General features: G+C 37.9%; 1 protein-coding gene across 8 annotated transcripts in view; it reads left to right on the forward strand.

Moving 5' to 3' along the window:
• MIPOL1 (mirror-image polydactyly 1) overlaps nt 1-14,073 on the forward strand; it is a 175,195-nt gene that overhangs the window by 136,431 nt on the left and 24,691 nt on the right. For 6 of the 8 annotated variants that reach the window (XM_042813682.1, XM_042813686.1, XM_042813685.1 and 3 more), the window contains one exon: nt 13,789-14,019. In XM_042813682.1, the coding sequence (XP_042669616.1) occupies nt 13,789-14,019 (231 nt within the window). Of the gene's footprint in view, nt 1-13,788; nt 14,024-14,073 lie in introns of those variants that run through there. The other 2 variants (XM_042813687.1, XM_042813690.1) reach the window with 2 other exon arrangements.

Below are 14,073 nucleotides of genomic sequence, written 5' to 3' on the forward strand. Positions count from 1 at the left end.
CATTCATTGTTTGGTCTCCAGAAATGTTCAGCAAGTGTCAATGAATGTCAACAGGTGCCATGTTTTTTGCATGGAGGAATTCAGTGGCACACCTTTGCTTCATGTCTAATGCCATTTTGTCAGGGTGCCCCTCCGCTGCCATCTGTCACACAACAGCAACAAAATGTAATGGAATGTTGGTGGAACAGTTCAACCTCTACTGCATACCACCACCTCTGACATTGTGGACCAACAAAATAAAATAGGAGGCATTACTTTTGGAGCAGCCCTTATATCTCCTGGGTCTGCACATCTTATTTGTCACTTTTTCCTGTACTCCAGGGAATCATATGAACCCTTGTATTAAGCAAACCAGCATCCCGCATAGTCTGTGACACTTTTGGATCATTTTCCAGAGCCCTACAGGATCTGTTTCCAAATACAAGGTAATGAGAAAATGCCTCAGAGTGCTCCATGTGCATACATACTCAGGCCTGAGAATTCCAGGAACTGAGCAGGATGTCCAGAGTGACATGAGTCTGGAGTAGTGGGTGATTTTTACATGCTGCCAAAATTTTTTGGGGGGATTCTATTTTGAATTTTGGGATTTAGCATTGTTTTCATCTGGATCTGCAAGTCCTGAAACCTGTAAATATCAAATCCTAAAAGTCTCCATTTGGGGAGTGAAAGTGAAGGGCCTCTTTTGGAATGTTTTTTCTTTGCCTCTCGATTACCCTAGCTGTAAGATGTGAATAGTGCTACTCATACATTTTTGGAAAATACATCAATTTAAGTTTTCTTTATTAGATTCTGCTAAAAGTTAAGTGAGGGAAACCTAAATTTGTCACAGTAGCTATTGTATTCCAGTAGTCCTTCTAAAATGCAAATACAGAACTGCCTTTTCCAGACAAACGATATACTGTGAGTGCCTCATTAATACATCTAATGTTTAATGACCAACTGTTTCTCCTGCTTCCTCTAAATTACTGTAAAGTTACTATTCCAAGGAGAGAAAGTAGCTTTTTATTCTGGAGAAGACTGTGGCATTCATTGCTTCGAGTAAAAATGTGATCTCAAATAGTTCATAATATTTCCTCTACTAAAAGGCAGAAAGTACTTGAAATCCTTTGAAATGATGCTGCAAGACAGAAAAATATATCAGCTTTCTAGATAGGTGAATGAAGTTGTATTATTTCACATTTAAGGATCTTTTTGGTGAAATCAATGAATATATGTACATAACTTTGCTTTAGAAGGGTTGCAGAGTTCCTTCTTTCTGTTTGTAACACTGCAGCTCTTTATGAAAAAAAAAAAAAAAAAAAAAAAAACTGGTTTAGCAAAGGAGGTGTTGAGCCTGCCAAAGTTGATGGAGTTGAATTTGGATAGCCATTTAGTGTGGGACAGCTAGACAGGAACAGAGAAGCATGTAAAATGAGTAGATTGCTGCAGATTTATGCTTGCCAGAACGTAACAGGTAAACTGTGAGTTTAAAGATCCTGAGTTTGCAAACTTATATTAAAACATGCCTCTGAAAAAAGGTTGAGAAGATGTTGATATAATGATAATTCTTCCAAACATTATCCAGAAGGAAGGTTACAGTAATGTAAAATACTTCAAAATGATTTTTGCTCAACTAATGCTTCAATAATGGACGTTAATACTGTTGACTTTATTTGTGGATTGAATGCAGGCAATTTAGACAATAGATAGTATCAGGTGCTAATAGATCAAACGTAATTACTCTTGATGAAATAATTTTACACAGCTTAACAAAATCGTTTCAATTATTTATTCATTGTAAAAGAAAACATTGAGTAAAAGTAGAAATACTAAGCTTTCTCCTGTAGGGGCATTGTATGCATCTCTGAGTCATAGTTTTTCTTCATAGCAACCTTTCCTCTACCCCAACTTCCTGTGCAAGTTATTACAATACTTTTTGCATAAGATAGGTCATGTGAAGTTCAGCTGTAGGTGGGGCCACTGTAGGAGATTGGGGGACAGTCTTAATAGATCCGTTTCATTAATTAAGTCATGCATTTTTTTATTAACAAAACCTGTATGTCAGGTTTAGCCAGCTGGGAACCATTCTTACGGTTGTTATCTTTGTCAGAAGGAATATTGTGAAAATAAGGAATTACTGTACAGGCTTTAACTCCTGATTAAACAGAGGAATGACATCCTCTCATCCACAGTCCATGAGAAAATAACTTAGAGGCATATCATAGGTTTGATTCAGATGCTGTGGTCTTATGTATCTCGTTAAGGTAAAAATTGTGTACTATGCATTCACAATTTATCGTGAAGGGTTTGTTTCATACCTATTCTGTGGTCACTGAGGTAAGCTCAAAAAAAATTTTAGGCCAAAATTTCAGATATCTAGATTACTTGTTGTTATTCTTGCTTGCTTGTTTGTTTTCGTTTGTTTTGTTTTTTGTGGTTGTTGGTTTTCCATTTGTTTGTTTCATTAGCTATTGAAGAAACTGCAACCTACACCTCTTTTTGAATGTAAAAAGCATTATTTTCTTGTGTTCTTCCTCTTCTAGTGTTCTATTTCTGTACATCAGAGAAAGGTGGAAGATTTTCAGGAAGTATTTTGTAATAGACGTGGAGAATGCTGTAGGCACCTAATGTTGGCCTCAGCCTTTAGCGTCTTGATACAATGAATTCAGGTCTTTCTTCACAGGGCTACATCGTAGTCCTCAACAGGAAATGTACAAATGACTTCCACTGTCACTGAAGAGAATTGAACTGGTGGGAGGACTCACCAGGGAGGAGTGCTGTGAATTTATCCCTCACTTGTGCCTTACACAAAAGGAGTGGGGAGAAGGATAGGTAATACCGTTCAGATTGGTTTTTTTCCTTGTCCTTCTGAGCTAGACAGGATCTTTATTTTATCTAGGTTTGTCTAATTAATTGCAATCTATTTATTTCAGTCAGATTCTGTAAGATTCTAAAGTCTGAGCCTAATGTCAATTGGATGAGTTACAGAATTACCTGTTCTTCCATTTAGCTCTTTTTCCTTATCATCTTTAACCAAAAGAGTCATATACTTCTACTGTGTGACAGTAAAACAAAAACTATTGTCTTTGAGATGTAAGAATTTAGTTCTCTTTCTTGAGCAGTTCACTGCTCCTGTCAGAGAAGAACAGGCTCCTCAATGTACATGTATTAGTATAGTGTATTATCTTGTCCTGTCCAAAAAAATGAAAATATGAATCAAATGTTGTTGAATTCAGTACTGGCTAGATTTCACAAGAACTTTCATACTCATTCATTTTCCTTGTCAGGTCCTGAGAAAATAATTAGATCTTTAGTTTAGTGCAGCCAATTTGTTTCCTGCTACAATTATTCACTTTTACCTGCTGGCTATGGAGAAATTATATGCTGGCAAAAAGAAAAAGCTGCAGTTTTTCTCATGAACTTCTGCCTCATGAAGTTACCACTGGTGTTTTCTTCTTTGCTCAGACTGAGTTAAAGGACACAGAAATGTTACTCTTTCACAGATTTTATTTCAATAGCCCAGTGGTTAAAACTCATGAGGATAGAAGAAGAGAGAAGTGAGGAAGCAGATTTAAGAGTTCTAGGATAAAGAAATCAACTCAGCATCACTTTTTAGTATCTTTCCAACCCTTACCCTTTTGAGCTTCCTCTTCAATTATCATTCTCTAGTAGCATCCAGTCTCATCCCTCACATTTCAATAAGAGTGATATTATTCAGCTTCCCTCTGATGGGCCCTTCCTGCCAATGGTCTTTTCACCTAGGAGGATGCAAAAGACATCCTTGGGTAACACAGTTTTGGGGCTCACAGCAGAGGGGAGACTGCTGTCACTGCTCACACCTTGTGGTAGTGTTGGCTGCTTAAGCCACAACAGGAAGGCAGGAACTGCCTCCTTGTGAGAAGCTGCAGAGATTCCTCTGTGCAGGTCCCAAACCTGGATCTGTCTCCTAAGGTTAACCAGGCTGATGTGCATTGCCAACATGCACATAGTATTAATTACCTCTTTTGTATCTTCCCATGAATACTGTAAATCTGTGCTGAGACTTCAATCAAGATTAAGGCATCAGGTTTCTAAATGTGGCACGCAGATGTAACAGGAAGCAATCCTGGGCCCACAAGCTTAGAATTTAACTAGGAGAAGTGGTGAGGGAAAGGCACTTAACTTCCAGTTTCAACATGGCAGACTGAGGTGAGCATGTTGTGACTTGTTCTGTGCCACACAGAAGACATGAAACACAAGAGGGAACTCAAGACAGAGCTCTGATCTCCAATCTACTAAATCATTCCACAGCATGTGTCCTTGTTTTGTACTAGGGAGAATGGCCCAGACAAGCCTGCCCCATCACCCCAGTAAGCACTGATACAATAGAGAAGCAGACTTCCCCAGTATTAAATTTCTCAGGCGTTCCCTTTATCATTTAAACCATCGTTTTAACTGCCTTGTTTCATAGTTCTCAACTGCCCAAGGAGATATATGATTTATATATGAACAAGGTTTGGCAGCTGCAGCTAGGCAAGGCATGGCTTACTGAGTAGCGATACACTGCTGATATGTCATTTATGTGGCATTCAGGAGGCAACTTGCTAGGTGTATTTCTACACTGCTTTCCCCAAGCGAATCTCATTTTTGTAGAGGAGAAGCTGCAATAGCTTTAAGGTAGACACCAGTCAGCACCAGTCTGGATGAAGGCTCTCAGCATGCAGCACCAGATCCCTGGTGACTCAGCAGCCATTTCAGAAAGGTCTAAGTACCAAGAGAGTGAGGAAGCCATGTGCTGGGCACAGTCATGTGGAGTTCATTGGCATACTTCATTTCCTGGCACATTGGTTCCCACAGCCAGGCATGTGTTGGAGCACAGAACATTTTGTTCCTCTATGTTCAGAGTTGCTTTATGTTTTTCGGTAACTCTAGTGAGAAAAATCAGACAAAACTGTTTAAATACACTATTTTTCTGGGGCAGCAGGGAACTATACTCAGAACAAAAAGAAAAACAAACAAGCAAAAGCACGCATTTATTTAATTTTTTAAAAATGACATTCAAAGATCATTCGCCAAAAAAGTAATGATAAGAGGACAAACCCTGTGTGCATCCCTTTCCTGGGTCAGTTACAGTGAGAGTTTCTAGCTTTAGGGCTACTCAGCTCATCCATTAGATCATCACTCTCTCAAATTCCAAATGTGTTTAGTTATTCCATCTTTGAAACACGTTTCCATTCTTTTTATTTCTTTTAATTGCCTTCTCCTGGAGAGACACTTCTCTTCCATCTACTCAGCTGGATGTTCCTGGCTATGCTGGAAGGCAGGACTGGCTTTCTGCCCTGTGTCCGAAACAGACTTGCCTCTTAGTTTTCTGGTTCAGTGGGGGAGTTAAGCCATGTGATCGCAATAGCAAATCAGGACAGCCATAAAATTCACAATCATGTATTATTTATAAAGATAACATTGTATTAAATACAGATATTTCCTATGGTTATTAGTAACAGGCTCTCTTCAGCTGGTCATTTCTGGATGGTACCATGCACTTTACTTCAGATTGATTTATTTGCTTTTATGATTTTAATTAATACTGTTTTCATCAGAGACAAGTAGTATTGATTTGAAAACTCCTAGCTGTCCAATTTATCTGTGCCAGCATTAGGGAATTATTATTCTGATCTTTTTTTTGAAAATCCATTGAATAGCATCATAGGCACTAAAGAGGCCATTTAAACACTGGGGAAAATAATAGTGCTTATACTTCTGGGAAAACATTTATGGTGATTCACATTTTGGAAGCTGAAATGCTATCAATGTTTTATTCCCATATTATTTTCCAAGAAAAAGCTTGGATCCAATGCTGAATCAGTTTCTTCAAAATACTTATGCTCATAGTGGAGTTGAATCACGCAGAAAAGTCTGGAAGACGGTGCTGGTAGAGGGGATCAGGAGACTTCTCTGTGCTGGGACATTAGGCATGGAGTAATCCTATCTAAGTCCCTTGGGAGACATTTGGACCCTCCCTGGCTGGGGCAGAGGGGTACGTACACACATTAGGTGCTAAACTATCAGGATGAAAGTGCTTATCTATTATCTGGACAAGCTGCTCTGCACAGAAAAAATACAAAATGGAAAAAACACCTAATAAAACTCATTAGCTGAGTCTGTATCTACTTCAAGATGGGAATATTCACTTTAGGGGAACGAAAAGTCTCTGAATCTTGTTGTAACAATCTTAAAAAGCTGGGTTTCTCCCTGGTGAAAAGAGGCTAAAAATTGAAGGTCTTCTTGATGTAATCAAGAGCTAGGAATTTTACAGAAACTGAAGCCTTGTAAGAAAATCTTAAATGTGCACTAGTATAACAGGTTTTGAAAGAGTCTGGCGCAGTATTTACTACTACAGTATAAAGGGCTGGGTTCCTTGATGTACATTTCTAGTTGGCATTTTATCAAGGAAATAACTGATTTTTATTTTTTATTTTTTTTTTTTTTAACATGGAGATTGAAACTACAAATTCTGTGTTCAAAGTCTTGATTTAAAAGCATTTTAGTACTTTTGTATAAAACTAAAATTTTAACTGAACAAATTATTTATGCAGAAAGAAACAAGATAGAGTTTCTTTCAAGAGTTCTTTAACATATCAGATTGATAACAGTAAAAACACCTTTACTGCCATTAAATATTTACCAAGACTTGGCTTTTGGAAGAGGGGCAGTTCAGTGCAGTGTGTTTGGCTCCATGCAGAGCTATTGATTAGCTATCAGAAGGACATAGTTAATGAATAACTTGAGGTATTACAGAGCGCTCCACATTCTTGTCAAGTCTTTTCTCTGAAGATGACCTAAAATAAAGTCAGTTACAACTGGCGTTCACTCTGCGACAGATTGCACAAGCTTACCTACGGTATGAACAAAAGGTTCACAAGAATCAGTTGACCAGGGCTTAAGCAATCCTTTCTAGTAGTTGTTGTCATCACTTCTGGACTTTAGAACGGAACGTGTTTACATTTAATTAAAAAGAACACACAGTTTACATCGCACAGTAGCTATCAGTATCGAATCAGAATTGATTTCCGCTCTCTTTCTCGAATGACTGTTTCCTTCAAACTAATTAAAAAAAGGCACATAACAAAATGACTCATATAAATTTTAAAGCAAAGTAAACAATATTCCCTGGAGACAAAAATAAAAGTCAACAGCACAAAGTCATTACACTGAGCTTGTTTTCAGGTGATTCCAATGCCTTGTTATAGTCTATACCAGTGCTATCAGATTTATGTATATATATACATTTATAGGTATATTGGTGAATGTATATATGAAGTATCACTTTCTACTGCATGGATGCTCCACTGATTGTGTCAGTTTTCAGGGTCAGGATTCTTATTTGTTCCATCTGAATTGCTGCAGTTTATCTAATTCAAGGGGTGATACAACAATATTAGTACTTTTTGCAGAAGGATTTTGTCTATTCCAAATAACATAGTTTATGTGTAGTCTTTCAGATAAAATGGAAATCAGAAGCCATTATCCTTACCAATGAGAAGCAGTAAAGGAAACCTAAAGGCACAAACCAAATTAGCCCTAGCTACATGTGTAACACCTAACAAAGAGATCTATTAGATTTTCTTAGTTATGCAGGCAAATCAGAATTCAAACTATAGTGGCATGTTATTTAAGTCTTGGAGCTGAAATGCCTGACCCTTGAATGTGCACATTCTTTGTCAATACGAAAGATTTCCATGGTTGGCATTTTGGAGACAGGAGGCTCAGGCCAGCTCAGGCCAGCTACACACTTGTTCTGCCAAGTGCAGTGAAGTCAGCGAGAGCCCAGAGGCTGCCTGCCAGAGCTGGCTGGGGTTAGATGCACATAGCTGTACAAGCTTGTCCTGGCAAGCCTGCTCTGAAGACCTATGTCCATCTATCCCACAAAACCATGTAAGGGAGAGTGCTCAGAATGGAGCTCTTGGCAGAGATCATCAAAAAAGGGACAAACAATACCTACTGTGACTGTTTTCTACCTGTTTTAGGTGAGGTACCAAAAGCTCTGTTATTTCAACGTGTAACCAGAATTACTGCTTTCTTAATTATATTTAGCTTTGGAAAAAAATTAGACCATTCTTAAAACTGATGTGATCAAAAACAAACTCAAAGCATGAAAAGTAAAACACTCCAATCAGGAGTTAAGCCATAATCCTCCATCGCTATTCCACCAAGGTTGTGTGCAAATCCCAGACACAGGCCTTTTCTCTACTGGCCAACGCTGCTGGCTTTGCACCACCTCTCACACACCTCTTCAGCCACCTGTGGAGCAGCCTTCAGCAGCCACTGGAGAGCCCAGGAGTTGGGAGGGTGAAAGCAGCTCATGTCTCTGGGGCTTCTCTGCCCACCTCCAGGCCCAGTGCATCACAGCCATGGGGTGAGCACTTGCCAGGGAAGCATTCAGGGTTCTGTGGCATGCTGTGAAGCATGGAGCTTTTGGCATCATCTTAAACATCCTTTATATTCAAACTCAGGTCACTCCCGATGACTTGATGCCAGTTCTATCTTCGATTAATAGATAAGGTTTCCTCTGTATTTGCAGTGTTACCTAAACAATCTATTACTGTGGGGAATAACTGCAGTATTACAAATACAATGTTAATGTTATTTTGTTAACTAAAGCCATTGGCAAATATTTAAGAATGGCCAAAGCATATAAATTGGCAATAAAGAGAAGATAAAAGATAGTAAAATTATTTCTTGTAACTTCTAGTGTGGTTAAGCACTATACAAAATAAAATTATTTATAAAATTTTAGATTAATTTCATAGTGATCTTAGGCTTCACAAATGAATAGTCTCTCTCAGTGAATGCTAGGCTAAAATATACTAATACAGCTAATTTGCTGTCAGAACATGACAGGAGCATTTTATGGCGAGACTGTAGGAATAACATATAGCTAAATAAAACTGAGGAGTATCTACTATTGTAGGTAGTAGAGCCATGTAGATCGTAGTTTGCTGCTATTATGCTGAAAACACAATCCCCTAATTCATGGGGAAAAAAAATGATAGCCTGTTGATATGTGTCTTGCAATTAATACAGATTTGTTGTGAAATCTTGTTATTTTATTATTCATGTTAACAAGTATCAAGTAATATTCAGGATTAAAGCATAGAACATATCCAAGTCTCTTCTGTAAATTCAGATGCATTCTATTTGAGAGTAGATGTATGTGTGAAAAAAGCTAATGCTAAGTTATCAACTGCCAGACTTCCATTAATCAAACAGAGAAAATCATAGAATCACCAAGGTGGGAAAAAACCTACAAGATCATGCAGTCCAACTGTCCACCTATCACCAACAGTTCTCACTAAAATAGAGGGCCCTGCTCCATGTGCTGCTGCAAGAGAGCATCATGAGCTCAGGAAATTCGGGAGCATTTCTTGGCCACAAGCTAGTAACTATGCGTCTGCATCTATCTGAAGGTATGCAAAAATCTTTAGAATGCTTTCTTCTGCTTATGGATACCGCTTCATGTATGGATGTTTTGCTTGGATTCTGTTTAACCAAGCGTTAGTCACCCATAAGATATTTTTAAGGGTTTCCTGGACCATTCAATGCTATAGTAAATGCGAGGAATAATGGGTAATGTTGAATCTCATGTGCATATTGCTGGCATGTGAGTCAGTGCTATCTGAGCAGTTTGCCCATTGGCTACATGAGGTGATTTCTGATTACCATGCAACTGCAGAAATGAAGGGTTTGTAATGAAAGTATGGCTTCCAATTATTTCTTGCTGAGAACATGTCTCAGCAATCCTTCGAGCTTGAGAAGGACACCTTATTTAATCATTTGAGCTGTCAGTCTTTGCTACCTCTCACAGACTAGTCTACACTTGGGAATGGTGTGAGTACTGGAAGTGCACTGGAGAATGAAAATGAGATCCAAAAGAGAATGCTGCTTGATGTCATCAGAAGATTTAACTTTTCCTAAAATCAAATTGTGCTAGATTTAGTTTTTCCTGAATTCAAACTGTGCTGCATCTGACTTCAGTTTCAACAATGACAAGTCTCTTTTCAGCAGTGAATCACAGAATTGTAGGGATTGGAAGGGACCTCCAGAGATCATCGAGTTAATGCAATTGCTTTTACGGAAAGGTGAAAAGGTTGAGATCCAAGGAGGCAAATGATTTGTATTTGTTTAAAAATGGAAGGTCTGAGATGGGCGATCATCAGATAACGAGCCCATACAATCATACAGCAGCCCCATTATTTGGACCCTAGTACAGGTCACAGGTTTCTCTAGATGAATTCAGCAGAGAAGGATGAAACTCAGTCTACTGTTCTCCTAGGATCCAGATTAACAAGCAGTTAATTTTGGTGGCGTGAGCAAGCATGATCAGTGCTAATTTGTTGAGATGTTATCCTGTAAAACCCTAAGGTTATATCAACAGCCAATACAGGGAAGAACATCAGTAGTGGGCTCTGTCCTACATGTGCTTATTCTTGAGTTTGGTGAAATAACGTAATATAAAGAGGATGCCTGAGCTCATGCTAGAGTTAAGATAGTGACACTGTGATGGATCAGAAGAATGCACAAAATGCAGTCTGCGTTGTACATAACGTGCTCAACACAATCTGTGCTAACAAAGCTGGTGCCATTGATTAAGCTAGTGAAAGATGTTTAGGTGGTTATAGTGGAGAGAAAACAGTACTCTTAACTCTTTTAATTGTGGAGGAAGGAAGGCTGATAAAATATTTGTCTATGGTAGGGCAATGCCATCTAGCTACCTGTCTACCAGCTGTCAGGCTACTGACTCATGTGTTATGCAAACTTCATCATTTTATATCCTCTGCTTTGCAGCAAAATGTCAAAGTCCTTCTAGATGTTATAGGCTTTTTAAATCTTGTCTTATTGCACTGTTTCCCATGAGTACCTCAGAGGTGGTATTTCCCAGATTTCCATGCTGCCCAACCCTTGAGAGCTTGCAGCAGGATGAACAGACCTCTTCCACACCAACCTGAGTGTGGGCTGGCTGCTGAGAGATCTACAGAACCTGAGTGTCAGTGATACTTGTGGTGAAAACACCACAGATCAGATCTGCATGTGCTTGGGGACACTAGAGATGTTTATCATTGGGGATGAGGTGGAAGGAGAGGACAAATTGGGCATATTTGGTTTCTACTTTTTTTTTTTTTTTTTTTTTCCGTTAGATAGAAGGTTTCTGTATGTTATTCAGTAATTGCTTCAGGTGGAAAAGCATTTCTCACCTTGCAGCAAAAGTATGCCTGGCAAAAAGAGAGAAGTGTTTTAAGAGCAGCACTTCATGCCGTTGACTTTCAGCCAGTATTAAGGCCCTTTGGGAACAGTTATAATTGGTGCAATTTGTAGCAGGCTTGAAACTGCTCTGGCTTTGGGAGGACTTCATGCTATCTGTTGGAGTTGCGTAAATGACAGCATCACATTTGACTTTTTCTTCCTCCTGGACACAGAAAAGGCAGCCTTTAATTGAAGCTCTCAGACCTAGCTTGAATACAGTTATGTCAGAGTAAGCAAAAAGGTTTTGTATAATCAAAATGTGAATTACTTAAATCAAGTAGCTGTTTGAATGCTTTTGTAAACCACCCCCAGGCATAGAACTCTCATTTATTTTTGATTCATAACATCAACATTTTTTGAAGAAATAATCCTATTGAGATTAATGAAAGAATTTCAAATTAGTATTATCAACCCAGACTAAAGCATTTTAGCAAAGTACATATTCTTGAAAATTTGGCAATTTTATGCTTTTGAAAAAAAGGTTTAAAAGATTATCAACCATGGTGCCATGTTGGCTTACAAAATGTGTATATATCATGTATATATCAGAATCTATTTGTCTCTCAGGTGCAATCATTAAGAGTTAAAACGTGTAACTGTGTACTGCATGCTATATTGCTCACAGCCAGTCTTTCAGAAGGGGCCCAGTTGTAGTCAGACATAGACAGTATTTTGAATATAAATAAAAGGCTCTGTTTTTTCATATGTTATAGAAAGAGGAAAAAACAACCAAAAAATAAAAACAAGTCACATTTGGTGTGAAAATGTTAGGATTTTTAGGTTTAGATACTTATTTGTGTGTGTGTGTGTGTGTGTGTGTGTGTGTGAAAACCAGGGATCCATATATTCACTGAACAGATTACCGTCTCAGCGACTTTTTTGTTTGTTTGTTTGTTTTCATTTTGTTCTTGTAGCAGGTGTTTAAGAACTGGACATCAGTTTGGTTTTTCATTACCTAGCTTTCAGCATTATTTGCATATCTTTGTATTTTTCCAAGGTGATCAACACTCAACTGTAGTAGAACTTCAGTCAATAAATTTTATGTGCAACTGAAAAAGTAATTTTATTTTTAGTGAGACTGTTCTAGGGATTTTAATATCTCTTTATAAATATTTATATTTTCAATATGTCTTCATTTAATTGAAAAGGTTCTTCACTTTATTTTCAGACAACCTCAGGTAGTAGACGTAATGACATACCAACACTCTGACCTTTTAGCTTCTAGATTTCCATTAGCTTATTCACATTTTGCTTGTCCGTGTGTATTATATTTTAGTTTGTATATGATTTTCATCTATGGATTGACAGAAAGAAGGATGTTTTCAGTACAGACACCTTGGGAAGGAAGAAAGTGTGCTATTGCATACTAGCTGCTGACATGCAGAGTGTCTCAAATAGTGCAATTAGTCTGCACGGCTACTAGAAATTCACACAGAAATAACGTTTGATGTTTGTATGGTCATTAGTCAAAAGGATGATATCAAGTCATACTCATCAATATAGCAACAGCTTCTGATATCTGTAAAGTTGTCTTGAAATTACTTATGTTGTTTATCTAAACACAGTGCTCATTATGATATCCTGCTGCCATTGTTTTTTATAAATGTGCTCTGTGAGTTTCTTGTACTACCATTATCGTTTTCACTGGTGTAAAATTCATCATAAAAATGTAACTATGAAGAGGAGGGAAAAAATCACGGTCAATTCCATGAAGAGCCTTCTGGTGCAGGCTTCTTCACTGGGAGTCAGTTATTAATGTGATTTTTGCATTGTACCTTAATAACTCAGGCAGTTGGACACCTGCTGCTTCCTTGGAAAATAATTCACAATCTAACAGGCTCCCAATTTTTTTCCCAATACACAGTCTTCTTCATTCTTCTTTTTTGAATTTCTGCTCGTGACTTACATGTAAACTGCCTGTCCAACATCCTTTTTTTTGCTTATCATCTTTAGTTATTGATAGCTTTGGCATTGGTTAGCATTCACAAATGATTCATACTTCTAAATAGTCCATTTGTTTGTACGTTGTTGCGCTTTTATTCCTTTCATTATGTTGAAAAACCTGCAATTCTCAAATAAACCTCCTGTAGTTGATCTGTCTGCTTGCTAAAAGAAAGGGCTGTGCAACATGAGTTAAAAACACAGTAGTAATATTCACTGACTAATTCAACTTTATGTAAATCACACTAACAACTTGTTTCTACAGGTGATGAAGTGATTGGGAAGATGTTGCAGTTGAAAAGTACTATTTAAGTTTTTGTGTAATAGCCTTTTTGCTTTTTAAACATCTGCTAGTTGTTACATACATTTAGAAGACACTTGTGGAAATCAAATGTTCTTTTTGTTTTCCATCATCTTTGAAGCAGAACTTACTTCATTATATATAGATAGTATCTAATATAATTTATAACACAACTTATTTGTTATCTAGATCCATATGTGATAATATTAATTAAACTGAGTGTACGATTCTTGCAGTTCAGTGTTATGCTGAAACCTAAGGAAGTGTGTATGCTTTTGTTTCCCCAGTTTACACAAACCTGTGTCTCAAGGAGTGAGCCTGAATGACTGGCTTCACTGTGCTTTCATTACTTCTGAAGGTGGCCTGAAAGACAGGGAGGACATTGTGACCATTACCTGTGGCCAGCTTAAGGACCTGGCAGCTCAGCTGCAGCAATCTCAGTCCGAGCAGCAGGACACCGAGCTGAAGCTTCAGAAGGCCTTGGAGGCTTTGAAGGAAGCCAATGAGAAGGTTCAGAAGTAAGTCTCTTTCTTTCTTTCTTTCTTTCTTTCTTTCTTTCTTTCTTTCTTTCT

This window comes from Centrocercus urophasianus, unplaced genomic scaffold (genome assembly GCF_019232065.1).
Source record: "Centrocercus urophasianus isolate 14NV4802_14NV808 unplaced genomic scaffold, USGS_Curo_1.0 seq_14, whole genome shotgun sequence".
Taxonomy (NCBI): Eukaryota; Metazoa; Chordata; class Aves; order Galliformes; family Phasianidae; genus Centrocercus; species Centrocercus urophasianus.